Source organism: Hippocampus bargibanti, linkage group LG05 (genome assembly GCF_051943395.1).
Source record: "Hippocampus bargibanti isolate YZ-2025 linkage group LG05, ASM5194339v1, whole genome shotgun sequence".
NCBI lineage: Eukaryota > Metazoa > Chordata > Actinopteri > Syngnathiformes > Syngnathidae > Hippocampus > Hippocampus bargibanti.
The window spans coordinates 14,463,476-14,478,657 of NC_142738.1; the positions used below are offsets into that span (position 1 = coordinate 14,463,476).

The 15,182-nt window shown below is 42.2% G+C and overlaps 1 protein-coding gene across 1 annotated transcript; it reads left to right on the plus strand.

Annotated features, from left to right (window-relative positions):
• Positions 1-5,023: 5,023 nt before the first annotated feature.
• rbm28 (RNA binding motif protein 28) lies at positions 5,024-15,118 on the plus strand. Its single transcript, XM_088996814.1, has 20 exons — positions 5,024-5,351; positions 5,722-5,877; positions 5,964-6,094; positions 6,166-6,241; positions 6,431-6,523; positions 6,618-6,689; positions 7,467-7,563; positions 7,952-8,124; positions 8,412-8,475; positions 8,543-8,652; positions 8,724-8,797; positions 8,868-9,003; positions 9,989-10,053; positions 10,135-10,293; positions 10,386-10,535; positions 11,539-11,610; positions 11,755-11,842; positions 11,985-12,132; positions 13,984-14,098; positions 14,509-15,118. The coding sequence occupies exons 1-20, from the start codon at positions 5,234-5,236 to the stop codon at positions 14,641-14,643; spliced, it is 2,232 nt and encodes a 743-aa protein (XP_088852940.1). The 5' UTR covers positions 5,024-5,233; the 3' UTR covers positions 14,644-15,118.
• The last annotated feature ends 64 nt before the right edge of the window (positions 15,119-15,182 follow it).

The following is a 15,182-nucleotide window of genomic DNA, read 5'->3' on the forward strand; positions in this document are numbered from 1 at the left end:
AATGTCTGCCTTTTAGCCAGTGGGAAAACTTGTCACATACGGCCCACTTTAAAGCAAGAAATTTGAGCCGATGTGCAGGGTAGTTCAATTGGGCTCGTGACAGCGTTTTACTCGCAAATGCCACTGGTCTCGCAACCTTGTCATCAGGCTGAAGCTGGGAGAGGACAGCTCCAATGCCGTCAAACGATGCATCGACTGCCAGGATGAAAGGTTTCTCAAAGTCAGGGTGGGCCAACGTTACACTGTTTGACAGATCGTGCTTCAGAGTCTCGAAGGCAGTTTGACATTCAGTGGTCCAGTCCGCCGGTGTCAACTTCACATGACTTGATGCATCCGATGTGGGTTTCGACCTGCGTCTGGCCTTACCACGGGTTTTCTGGCCTGAAAGGAGCTTGAAAAGGGGCTTGGCCTTGATGGAGCAGTCCTCAATGAAGTGCTGATAATACAACACCATTCCCAAGAAAGATCTAATTTTCTTCTGCGAGGGAGTGAGGCCATCACTGTCCATTAGGTCTGGTACCTGTACACTGTTTATCGCTTCCACCTTTTCAGGGTCTGTCCGTACCCCTGACTCTGAGACAACATGGCCAAGGAACTTCACAGATCTCCGAAGAAAGTGACACTTCTTCGGAGCAAGCCTCAGATTATGGTTCTTCAAGCGGGAGAAAACCATCTCCAATCGCTCAAGCGCAATCTCTTCTGTCGGACCAAAGACCATGAGATCGTCAAGATAGCACAGGAGGCTGGTGAAGTTCTTGTCCCCGAAAATGGAAAGCATCATCCGCATGAATGTAGCCGGGCTGTTCGAAAGGCCTTGTGGCATCCGGTTATATTCATGTAGGCCAAATGGGGACGAGAAGGCGGTGTACTTCTTATGGTCCTCAAACAGGGGCACATTATAAAATCCCGAGGTGAGGTCCATGGTGGAGAAGAAGACATTTCCTCCAAGTGCGGCAAGAGCGTCAGCCTGATGGGGCAATGGGTGAGCATCGCGCTGTGTCCTCGCATTTAGCCATCTGAAATCCGTGCAGATGCGCAACTCCCCATTCTTCTTCCACACTAAGACCAATGGAGATGCATATTCACTCGTGGATTTCCGAATAATGCCTTTTTCTTCCATCTCATTGAGAGTCATTCTCAGCTTTTCATATTGACTTGGTGGCACTCTTCGATAAGGCAGGCGGAATGGTCTCTCATCCACGAGGTGTATCTTGTGCACAAATTCAGAGGCCTCTCCACAGTCCATCCTGTTCCGTGAAAATACTGCTTCATATCTCTCAATGAGTTGGAAAAGTCTGTCCCTCCACGTATCGGAGACAGCACATGCATCCAAGTCCAGATCATGTAGTCCAAGCTTGTCCAGTGCTATTTTGATGTCTTCTTTGGACCTTGGCCTTGCGGTGGCATTCTGAACAGATTGGGACATAATTTGGATGTTGTCAGGTTCAGACAAGTCTTCTGTCGCAATGCAGGGAAATACATCTGCCAGCTTTGTGTTTCTTCTCAACACCACTTTTTCAGTCGAGGGGTTGATGACCCTCACTGGGAGCCATCCATCGCCCCACATCGGTGTGATAATCCGGCCAACCAGAATCTTCCTGGATCTGCACCTTGCTTGAGTTGGTTCAACTATGACCGTGCTGCCAACTGACATTGGCGCGCAGGCGGGAAGCTTAGCCCAAACAAGATGTTCACTCTCTGGTTGCAACATCACACATTGCTGCAACTTCAGCGTGCCAACTTTGTCAGGAATCGTTCCACCCCTCCATTTCTCTGTGTTGGAAAGCAGTGAGAAAAAGTGGTGGGAGTCATCATCAATCGAACTACCGGGCTCTGACATGAGCCGCCAATAGCCTTCAGTCTTCCGCATCAGGTGAAGGATTTTCTTAATGGCATTGCTGCCAAGAATTATGTCGTCGGTTTGTCCAGGCACCACAAACATGGGCACAGCTAGCTTGCAATTGTACACGATTATTTCCAAATCACATATGGCCGAAGGCGTCACCTGATGACCACCACATCCTACAATGACAACGTCATCTGCAGAGTAACGTTTGATGTTAGGGTTGCACACTAACAATCGTGCCATAGCCGACTCACTCAATGTGCAACCAGTAGAGCCGCTGTCAATCATTGCGGTCAGGGAAATGCCTGCGACAGTGGCAGTGGTGTAGAACAAGCTATCTGACTTCAGGACCTTGTGTGTGCCTTGGAAGATAACAGTCTTCTCCGTGGGGACACTGGAAGTGAGGGACTCTAATATCGAATCAAGATCATCTGTCGAACTGTTGGGAGGGTCATGAACTTCATCCGCATCATACTCCCTTGGATGCGGAGACATTAGTTTCCCGACAGTAGTGATCTTGTGGGCTGCACTTGTGTGGGGCAGTTGCGTCTGGAGTGATCAGGTGAAAAGCACAGAAAACAAAGTCTTTTTTCGCGGCAGTGAATAAGCGCAGAATGGTCAGCGCTAGCACAGACAGCACATGGTAGCTTATTCAAACCGTCCACCATTGGAAGCCTTGACTTGCGTCTACCAGAGGCAGAGGGATTGTTAGCTCCTTGCAGCAAAACTCTTTCCAGCATGGAAATGACACGCTCAAGATTTGCGGAGTCGGGTGGCCTGGCTGAGTGGGATATTTTATCGTTGTCCTGACATGCTGTATTCTGAAGCATTTCACTTTTATTTACATGAATGGGTTGACTGTTCGCCGCAGCTGGAGTGGCAGTCCTGGGACTCATTTCTGTCTGGTACTCATCCAGGATGGCTTGGACCTCAACTGCCGACCATTTATCCACTGTTTTTGACCTAAATGTCATGGAAAGATCTTTGGATGGACAATTTTTAATAAACATCCGTGTTACGTCGAGGGAAGAACAGTCGAAATCTCTGCCCTGTTCTTTGAGACGATTGGTGGCAACTTCAGCTGCGTTGTTAAGCCTCAACCAGTAGTCATATGGGGCCTCCTTATCCCTGGGCAGCGTGGTGTAAAAGTCTGCTAGAGGGAGAGGTGAACAAGGGGCAGTAGAAAAATGCTTGCGAAGAAGGCTATAGATGGCATTTGGGTTCTGGGTTACATCAACTCCACTGTTTCTTGTGCTAACCTTGACAACATCTTTAGCTCTACCGCTGATGTTCATGAGGATTTCCTCTGCCTGATGCTCAGGAGCTACTTTTGCTCTCCTTATGTAGTTCCTCATTAGGTCTTCCCACTCATCTACATTCATTTGATCAGTGTGGTCACCCTTGAAAGTCGGGGGTTCGCGAACTTTCCTGTGCGGTAGTATCAGAACTTGTGATGAGTCAAGACTTTGTGTTGTTGTGTCAATGGGCGTGTCATGTGGGAATGAGGTGTTATGCATGGGGACGTTATGTGTTGGGCTGAGATGTGCAACAATGCTGTCTGCCAGCTGCTGGCCAATGTGTCTAATTATGTCACTCATCTGACCAACTACGTCAGGTGACTGGGATAAGGGATCTGTCACTGGTGTGTCAGGAGTCTGTGCGCTCGTCTGAGATGTACTACACTGGGTCTGGGAAGGAACTCTGTCCCCACTAACATAAGTGGCCTCAGCTAGAACCTGCCCATTCCCCTCTACTACATCACTCTGGATGGGACTCCACACCTGTAACATGGTCGGGATGCCTCTACCTCTACCAATACACTTATTAAAAGGTGTGCTAAATGTCCCTTGGAAGGAGCTCATTCTCAAACTTCACAAAAAAAACTTACAGGAAAAAAAAAAAGCACAACAATTGCAAAACAGCAGCTCAGACAATAAACACACAATTTAAAGAACGGGGTCGACACACCGTCCACCGAGTGATGGGATGAAGACACTGTGCAGCATCGCGGTCCCGGTCCGAAGTGGAGAGTCACTTGTGATCGACGGGTCACGGCACCAATGTGACGGGTGTCACAACAGTGACTGTCTTCATCTCCACGATGCTGCTGTATTAATGAAGACGAGACGCGTGGATGTGTCTTTTTATTTCTTTTATTTCTGCAACACAGTATGGCAGAAGGGATGGGTGAAGTCGCATGGGTTTCGTCTTGTGATTAACCTGAATCTCCTCGAGATTGTTCTCAAATGCAAAACATTGTAGATAACAAAGAATTAACAACGTGTGATCGTATAGTGGTTATTTACAGAAAAAGAGAATACAACACAAGTTCACTGTTATTTACAAGATGTCCCTGAACGCATCATGGGCGGAGACTCGGCAGAACACGCGGTGCGCTTGTAATGGCTGGCGCACAGTTCAACCAGCCACGGACACTCACGGGCAAATGAAACACGACACAAGAAACTAAATATTGTTCAATAAAAACGAAATGAAACAATTATTACCTGCAACACAGTATGGCAGAAGGGATGGGTGAAGTCGCATGGGTTTCGTCTTGTGATTAACTGAGCAATAGAAAAGCACTATGAAGCACATGCGCTCCAAAGTTCCACTCGACAAAACGTGAAGTAAATAATGACACAAAAAGTAATCTGGACTCGAAATGAATAAGGGAACTAATTAGATAACACTAGACAGTACAAAAGGGGAAACAAAATAAGATATTGTCATGAAAATGCGCGTTAATCAAGACCAACAGAAAATTGCGACTCACCCTGAATCTCCTCGAGATTGTTCTGGAAACTATGGGCGGGACATAGTGCCACACTGTGCGCCGTTGCGTCACTTCCTTCATAATTTAATAATCTAAGTGCACAACTCCGTTACATATATATATATATATATATATATATATATATATATATATATATATATATATATATATATATATATATATATATATATATATATATATATATATATATATATATATATATATAAAAACATGCACAGGTATGGGTCATACCGGGTGAAAACGAGATACTGTATTGTCTGTGCTTGGTGCTCTTCTCAACAAAGTGGGCAACGTTTGAGGAGTCACACGTGTGCGGGATATTTGACGAAGATGAAGAAGCGGCCGATGACGACTTCCGTCCGTATAGTTTTCCTGTCGCTTCCAAGATGGCGACCTCCTCTTGTAAACATGCGAATTAATCGGTTGTGCCTGTCGCAGAAATTTCATACATTTAACTTAGTTTCCGCTGTCGTAACAAATACAATATTAGACAGTACATACATAGCCATCGGGATTCATTTGGATTTTTTTTATCCTGGGGGACAGTCTCCAATTGTCGTGTTACGTTAGCGGGGCAGCAGACAGCAAGCATGCCAGGTCAGACTCTGTTCATCGGCAGGTTGCCGGCGTCTGCTTCGAATGAACGACTAGAAGAGATTTTCTCAGAGATCGGTCCTGTCAAGCAATGTTTCGTGGTCAAAGACAAAGGTGATTTTTCATTCCTTCGTTGGCATGGGTTCAAACTATCATTCAAAAACAAATTACGGGGATTTATGGGATTAAGACAAGATTTCACAACATTCAAAGTGAACTCTGGGTAATATAAATTTATTTTCCATTGACCCTCCCTCCTTCTACCGCTTATCCATGATCGAGTCGCAACTTTTTATCTCGCCTATTGTGACATGTAGCATAATCGATGTAAACGTGTGCATATATTTCACTGTCGAGGTGAAATAATGTCACCCCATTCGCCAGTTTGTTGTATAATCAATGGAAATCGATAATTATGGTAATCAATATTTGTCGCACTTGTGATTTGCATTTTCACACATGCGCCTGTCTTCTTCTAACCTAGGTGCAGCAAAATGCAGAGGATTTGGCTATGTGACATATGCATTGGAGGATGATGTGAAGCGAGCGTTGACAGAGATTAAGGATTATGATGGAACAAAGCTGTCGATTTCTGTGGCTAAGAAGAAATTGAAGGACAAAAAGGGGAAAACGAAAATCGGTCTGTGTGAAACTCCACAGTGTGGTGCATACATACAATACTAATTTTCTGGTAATGATAGGCTTTTCTGTTATTCTGATATTTAGCAATGAAAGATTTTGATGCAGCCACACCAGTAAAGCCACCACCACCTCAGGCAACTGAGCGGAATGATAAAAAGACCATCAAGAAAAAGACCCTAAAAGCTAGACTTATCATTCGGAATCTCAGTTTTGAGGTAAGGTGTGCTTCTTTCGGTGAAACCGTCACAAGAATGATGTTAAATTGACGAAACACTCTGTGTTGCAGTGCACAGAGACAGATCTCGTGCAGATTTTTGCCAAGTTTGGAGAAGTGATTGATGCCAAAATACCTCTTAAACCTGGTAAATGCCAAGTACTCATGCAGATGTTAAAAATGCGCTTGTCTGAAAATGTTAGTTAAACCTGACCCATCAAATATTACATGAATAAAAGATATTTACTTCCATAGGATTATTGTGCTGGGCCCCTTGTTGTAGGGAAATTAAACAAGAAATATTTTTAGTATTTTCCGTTTTTGTTTTTTTTGACAGATGGTAAGAAACGAGGCTTTGCATTTGTCCAGTTCAAAAATTTGATCGGGGCACACAATGCGCTACGAGATATGAACCTAAAAAAGATTAAAGGTATTTCTTGTGCATATTCATGTCTCAACGCTTAACTTTTGCACAACTTGTATTTGCCAATATTATTCATATTGGCACTTTGTTCCATTTTAAGGCCGCCAAGTGGCTGTTGATTGGGCTATGCCGAAGGACAAGTATGTTGCCATGGCGGTGATGTCCACTGAAGGTAGGGAGGGGCCTCACATTTGAAATTTTATAGACCTTTTCATTATGTTTATAAATAACAAGGTACATCTGGTTGGCAGAAAGCAAGGGACTGCAGCTGACTTGATTTGAAAATGATCACAAGTTCTTGCTAAATTGTGTTGTAACTGGTCTCGAGACTTGTTATCAGACAGCATTTTGAATGTTTTCATTTTGTCTTATTTGCTGGACGGCATTTCCTGCCAAGACTGGTGAAGGTCAGGACTGATGTGCTATTAATGACAACATGAGAAGCACACTCAAGAACAAAAAATGTGTTCAGTTGATGTGTTTATAACTGTCACCACCATTTTGACCCCCAAGATGGCACTTTCTGTTCACTATTGGGTTGAAAGTACACAAACTTGCCATTTTAAATCATTTGGTTTCACCAACATTGCCATCTTGAAGAATAACAGGTTCAAGAAGCACTTTTGAAGGTTCATTTTATCATCCTTACCATTTAGGCTTCGTCTTGCTCCTGACTCGTGCCTGAGTCCCGACGCTCTTATCGTCATGTCAGTCTTTGCCTGTGATTATCTGGTCTTGAGCACAAGACTGCGGTTTCATAATATTACTGTATACCCCGAAAGCTTACTATTTGTTTTAGTTTCCTCACCCCCCAAAAAATTTGAAATCAACAGAACCCCCTATAACATATCCAGTATTAGGGTTTGTTTGATAATGGCTACTGTGACAACATTATTTGAAAAACCTCCAGAAAATGCTGTACATGACTCACAATTTGTTGATTCCACAGAGTGTACAACAGGTAAATATGCCACTAAGGAAGAATTGGAGCCTGAGGCTGAAGCTGAAGATGAGGACGAGGAAATGTGTCAAGCAACTCAGAAGAAGTAGGACCTTCAAATGTGTGACCAAACATTGACTAGGAACTGAAGTGAAACATTTTGCGAAATCTACAACGTTCCACTATTGGCTGAAAGTGACATCACAGTTCCCTGGGCCTTGCAATTGTCCCCTGACCACACTTTGACATCAATTTCAGTCGACAGCAGAGGGCATTACTGGATAAATTATGAGCCCCAATAATACCCAGCGGTTCCTCTGATCAGTGGTCAACCTAGCAATGGCCCTGAATGTGAGGAAAAAAAGATGTTTGAATAAAGATAATCGAAGTATGGATGAATTTTCACTTGTGGAGGCAGAACTTCATAATTTATCCGCTTGTTAGTTGGTGCGTGTATACATTGATTACTCATGTTGCACTATTTCTGCCCATAGATTGAGTCCAAAGGCATCTGAACCACAGGAGTACAAAGACGAAGAAGAGGAGGATGATGATGATGATGGTGAAGAAGAATCAGACCATGAAGCGGACAGTGACAGTGCTAGCTTTGATTCAGCCGAGGATGAAGATGATGAAGATGAGGAGAATGGCGATGAAGACCAATCAGGTACAATCTGGCCTTGAGAACAAACAAGTACAAAAAAATACAGTTTTTTTAATGCAGAAATGATATTTACTTTATAAAACATTTTGTAAGTTAATTAAATAGAATGTAAAGACCATACAGTTTATCATTCAATCCATCTATTTTCTTATCCATTTCTGCTCACGAGGTCCTCTGGCATGCCGGAGCAGATTGACTCTTGTTATCTGCTGTATTATTGGGTGGAAGAAACCTTGTGCCTGTAGAAGAGTGAAAAAAAAAATATATATATATATTTTTGTTTCCACTAGCTCAAAAGATGTCAAAGATGTCGCTCCCCTCAGACGTGATGGAAGGACGAACAATTTTCATCAGGTTTGCACTTATTATTTCATTGACTTAGAGTTGTTGTCGTTGTTGTCCCACATTTCTTGTTTTCCAGGAACTTGTCTTTCGATACCGAAGAGGAAGGCCTTGAGGAAGTTCTCCTCCAGTATGGAGAAATGAGCTACATCAAGATTGTTTCCCATTCAAACACAGGACATTCGAAAGGTTGAGCTCAATGTGACCATTTGGGACCCTTTCATGCATGTTCTTCGGCTGACCCTGCTCTTTTCCTCCAGGTTGTGCCTTTGCTCAATTTAAAAACAAAGAGGCAATGGACAGATGCATCGCCGCAGCGCAGGATACAGCAGAGGTAACTGAAATTTGTTCTTTTGATATCGCATATTCATGTTTTAATCATATATTCACATCGTCACTTGCAGGCCGCCGGAATCCGAGTGGATGGGAGGAAACTGTTGATTGTGGCCGCGGTCAACAGAGACGAAGCTACCAAGTTGAAGGTGAAAAAGGTCAAAGTGCAAACGGGCACTCGGAACTTGTACCTGGCTAGAGAAGGCTGTGAGTTAATCCCTATTGCTTTTTGTTGCGAGTGTTTCTATGCCACACAAATACTACAGTTGTTAACATTTAATGTAAGCTGTATGTGTTGGCATTGTTATCATCATTAAAAAGGATATACATGATAAAATAAAATGGTAAAATACACTCAGCATTTTATTGATCAAATTCTTAAATATTTAATTTTTAAATAATATATTTGTTATTCAATCACATATTTATTGCGATGAAATATTCATTCCATCCATCCATTTTCCAGGCCGCTTAATCCTCATTAGGGTCGCGGGGGTGCCGGGCGAGGGACACCCTAAACTGGTTGCCAGCTAATCGCAAGGCACACAGAAAAACAACCAGTCACTCTCACACTCACACCTAGGGAGGGACAATTCAGAGCATTCAATCAGCCTGCCATAGGTTGTCAAGTGGTTAGCACACATGCTTCACAGTGCAGAGGTCATGAGTTGAAGACCCGCTCCGGCCTCCCTGTGTGGAGTTTGCATGTTCGCCCAGGGCCCGCGTGGGTTTTCTCCGGGTACTCCGGTTTCCCTCACATTCCAAAAAATGCATGGCAGGCTGATTGAAACCTCCAAATTGTCCCTAGATGTGAGTGTGAGAGCGAATGGTTGTCTCTGTGTGCCCTACGATTGTCTGGCAATCTATTCTGGGTATCCCCTGCCTAGTGCCCGAAGACAGCTGGGATGGGCTCCAGCACCCCCGCGACTCTGAGGAATATGCGGTACGGAAAATGGTTGGATGGATGGAAAATATTCATAAATATTTTGAAGTATTCATACGAATAAATGCAAATAATGACTATAATGGAAACATTCTTTCCTTCAGTAAAATGTCATTTCACTATTTATTCAAAATAGGTTGTAGCATGAGGATTGCCTCATATTGTTTTCAATTACAATACTACTTGTACACACACACACATACACACACGGTAATGTAATAAATGTTCTTTTGTTTCTTCCTCTGTTAGTGATCCGTCCTGGAAGCAAAGCGGCCGAGGGGGTGCCTGAAGCAGACATGATCAGAAGAGCCAGAGTGAGTGAATGCTCGCAGTAGGACAAAAATGTTTGGCCTTCCATTCATTCATTGATCATTTGATTTGCCATCTACATGCAGTTTGAAGATTTAAAAAGAGCCAAGCTGCGGGACATTAACGTGTTTGTCTCCAAGAATCGTCTGTGTGTCCACAATCTGCCAAAATCCGTCGACGACAAGAAGCTACGAGCGCTCTGTTTGCAGGGACTAGCTGGCATCAAAAGCGTGAGGATACCAGAGGTGAGTATTGTAAAACGTCCACTAGTGAGTGTCCTTTTTATTTTTACTTCCCACTTTGTATATTTACATTTGTATTTTTATTTCCCCGCCAGTGTCGCATCATGTATGACAGGAAGCCTGAGAAGGGTCAAGTCATGGGTCAGTCTCTAGGCTACGGCTTTGTCCAGTTTCAGGCGCACGAGCATGCTTTGGCCATGCTGCGCTACCTCAACAACAACCCCGACATATTTGGTCCACACAAGGTGGGCCTTTGTGCATTATAATCATATTTTTGTTGAAGGTACGAACAAGGTGCTTCTGTATATATACAACCAGTAACCAAAATGGAGCAGTTCACACAAAAGACTAAATTATAAAAGAAAATCAGTCGGTAAATAGTTACATACAACAAATGTGCACAAAATCAATGATATTAAGTAGAAGACAAATGTGTTTGATTGCTTTCCCTAGTCTCATAATGCTAAATTATCATTATAACGAACCCCTGTGTGGATGGGTAAGTGGGACAGGCGTTCTTTTGTTTATTTCAACACAAGTTAATTTGGCGCTTCTATTATATACGGCGACAGGTTTGTTATTACTATTTATTTATGCTTCATTAACAAAGATTCTTAATTAAAATGAGTTCATGATTGTGTTTAAACGACCAAGAGGACAGCATTTTATTTCCATTTTGTCCGTCCTAACCAAAATTTCATATTTTTGGATGTAAACCACAATAACAGTCATTATTCTTGACTTCAGATTTGAAAACTAGTTATTCATTAATTTGTTGTGTGCTCTAAATGTAATATGTGGAGGGGATGAAACATTCTTATGGCGTCCCCAAATTTATAACGGCCCTCGATAGAAAACCACAACTACAATGTGGCCCGAAAAAAGACTTTGACACCGTGATGTAAAGTGAGGTTGCTTCAAGCTGCTTGTGACACCCAGTTCAATTTCACTATGAAACAGATACCCCAAAGAGCAAAGAATACAACAATACTGTTTTGTGCAAATAATAGCTTGTACTAAAAATTAGTTAGGGGTCCTTATCTGCGCCATCTGCTAGCTGTTAATTATGGCCTTTATAGAACTACCCTGAAATTGCGCAAGTCTTAATTTAATTTGGGCTTTGTTGAAAATGATATAAACCCATTAAAATGCATCACTAAAAGTTCACTAGAAGAATGGGAGGTCAAATGCTGACATGTAATATAATAATTTTTGACTTGTTTTTTGGCTTTGTTTGTCGTCTTACAGAGACCCATCGTGGAGTTTTCCCTGGAAGATTCCCGCAAGCTCAAGATCAAAGAAATGCGACTGCAAAAACACGTGTGTGTGTGTGTGTGTGTGTGTGTGTGTGTGTGTGTGTGTGTGTGTGTGTGTGTGTGTTATTTAACACTGTTTATATAATGTTTAAGAAGCTCTGTTCAACTTGATTCACATCTTTTTTCTGCTTTGGTTTTGCATGAACAGAGTTTCAACAAACATGGTGGCAGAGCTAGTGCGGCGCATCAGATGAAACAATCCCAGACTGAGCAAGACCCAAAAAGAAACAAACAAGGTAGAACTAAAGCAGTGTCCTGAATATAAATGTTGTTAAATACTAGCATAAAAGTAATGTCAAGCTTACAGTCATGGCCAGGCATCCTTAATACCTTTTTTTCCCTTTTTCTCTCTCGGCACAATTCAATCTTTCCCTGTAGGTTTTTCATCAGCCCCTCACAACAAACCGAGTCCCAGGCAACACTCCGGCTTCCAGACCACACCCAAAGTGGAGCATGTGGACCTTGAGAACGGAAAGAAGCGAAGGAAAGTTCTGCCTTTCCCATCCCACCGAGGACCCAAAATCAGGTATACTGTAGATCAGGGTTGGGCAAACTTTTTGACTCTCGGGCCACAATGGGTTCTAAAATTTGACAGATATGCCGGGCCAGTAGCATTTGGAGGGAGAGTTTGGGCCGGATATACTAAAGCGTTAAATGTAGTATGTGCAAACCTCATAGCACAGTAAGAACACTACAGCCCAATTTATTAACTCTTTCAAATGTGAAAAATAGCCCTTCTGAGTTAATAAATTTGTCTAAAGGAATATGCAGGATATGGCATTTACATACTATTTCGCAGACACTGGGAGGAGGAAATGTAAATAGATTAAAATAAAATATGCACTGTGATTTATCAAAATTGTGTCTGTTTTTAATACGTTTCAATTGAAGGTGCAAAGTTAAAGAAATCAACATTCATTGAAAAATGAAATAACTTTCAACATTCAAAACCTATTATTACATAACGAAATACTCAAGCTCAATAATCTACTTGTGTTAAACTCGGCAAAATCATGGATGGATTGTCCTGACCGCGCGCTACAAACTCGCCACGGACGCCCTCGCCTTCACGCGCAAACAGTACATGTGTATTGTTGCCAAGCACACAGACATAGGCTGTCCTACCTGCAGCTGAAATTTGCATACTTGCCATACAGCCAATCAGAAGCCTGCTTTTGCTTCCGGACTTTCCTGAGCGTTATAAGGCTGTGCATTTGCATATCATTTTTCAAAGTAGATGCACAGAACATCAGCCCCAGAAGAAAGATTCAAAAGAAGCTAACAAAATTTATGACGCTACAAAACATAAACGTACATTATCCCGTGACTGTAAAGTCTGCTTGAGAGTTTTGGAAAGGCGCTTCATGGCTTGTAGCAGACAACGCAACGCAAGAATTGCATTGTGCACCACAACAAACCGTGTATGGATAAACGACAACTGGAGCAAAATTTTCAGCATGGGACATTTACCATAAATTAAGCAAGGGCTTATTTGTGGTAGGTACATCTTTAATCGAAAAAACAAAAAACAAAACATCCTTTATATTTTGCAATAATGTTTTTTTTTTTGCGATTATTGTGTTTCAAGTTGTAAAAAATGGGGCAGGCAACTTTTCAGAGTTGTCCCTGGTGTCCGCTAACTTTTTGTCATGAGTTTCAGACAGTTTTTACTATAATTTGGACAAATTCGGCGGGCCGGATTAAAAAACCTAACATAACATAAACCTAAACCTATGTGGCCCGCGGGCCGTAGTTTGCCCATGTCTGCTGTAGATGCTGCTATACGCAAGGATGCTCCAGTATTGAAATGAGAATTGGCACATTGTTCATATGGGATCCCACATTGAATGTTTCTTCTGTTTCTTTCTTCTACTGTTTATACGCCTTATACAATGGTCAGATTGAAGCGCCACATCACTGGAGTGCCCTGTTCTGCAGGCTATAATTAAAGGACAACCGACGTCTCCGGACAAGTTGTGTCCATAAATTGTAAAATGGCTTCAAATGACTTCTACTATATGTATGTATTTTACAAAGATTCCACCGCATATAGCTATATTTTACGTTTTAAGACTCGCGCTGAATATTCCAGAAGTCTTGTTTTTGAGATGGTGACGAGTCCTCATCCTACGTCACTGAAGGAACGCCCCTGACCGAAAAAAGGACACATTGTAGCAGTCCTTCCATCACGTCAATGCATTTTGCTTTACTTGTTTGGTCTGAAAACTTCGTGTTGGTAGCTGGATGCTGGATAAGTATTCATATGTTAGTACAGTACTTGGAATCATACTCGGGCTGAAAAAAACTGCTATTTTCACATCCGTAGCTGTCAACACTCTAAAGAGCTGACTTGTTACAAACATTCGGACTCTTTCAGAATGCGTGACAAAGGGAAGCAGAAGGCTCCACCCCCCAAGAAACCTCAGCGTGGAGGCAGCAGAAAAGACCGTCAAATGCGGCAGATGGAGAAGCGCACACAGCCAAGGAATGAGGTTTTACAGCATTACTGATATTCTAATGAACAAATATGAATGAATGGCCCCTTCCGGGTTGAGTGAACGCTGGCGCATGTGGCTGCCGCTGCGCACCCACAGAAAAACCTATCCTGTGACTCTAAAGTGACCTTAATAGTTTTGAGAGGCACTGATAAATGAAATGCATTATTATTATTATTATTATTATTATTATTTAATGTTAGGAATTACATTTTAATAGAGAAATGAAAATACATGTATCTACATCAAAATGTCATAGGTAATATATGGATTTATAGGTTTTGATTCAATTCTGCCGTGCGAATGGGCACGTCGTCCTCGATGTATGAGTCGTCATTCTGTTTTGGAACAATATGTTGTATAGACGTAAATATGCCTTTTCTGTGGCCGTGTTCTCTCTCCTGCAGGCTCAAGGCGCAATAAAGCATTCGAGGAACAGGGGTACAGATCATTTCGACAGCCTGGTTGAGCAGTACAGGAAAAAACTTCTCTCCCACAGCGAAAAAGGCTCCGGAATAAGAAAAAACAAATGGTTTTTTTAAACTCATTTTCATTTGGACGTTTGGAATCAATTCCTGATTCATTGGTGAGGTGTCATAATTACACACATTTGTATTAAGTCCTGGTGTTCAACCATTATGACCTCCCCTGTCAAACAGCCACACGTTTTTATTGTACATTTTGGTTGTCTTTATATTAAAATGATTAAAACAATTGGCTGTGTGGATAATGTAATTGCTTCGGCAATCTGTTTTTGTTGCAAGATCACAACAGAGGGCAACACTTTTGAATCATGGTTTGTAAGTCTGCCTCTCAATTTTAGAAAAAGCAAATACCTGGAATGGTTTTATTCAAAATTAGCAAAAACCTTTAGAAGCTAAAAAAATAATTTGTTTTTTTTTTACGGGTTTTGTCAAATTGTATGCAAATAATATCTTTAATAAATACAAATTTGTGGTGGCATGGTGATGGACAGGTCCGCCTCACATTGCAGAGATGCTGGGTTCAATTCTGTGTCCTGTTTGCATGTTCTCCCCGTCCCTGTGTTGGTTTTCTCAGTGGAAGATGTGTTCAAGGTATT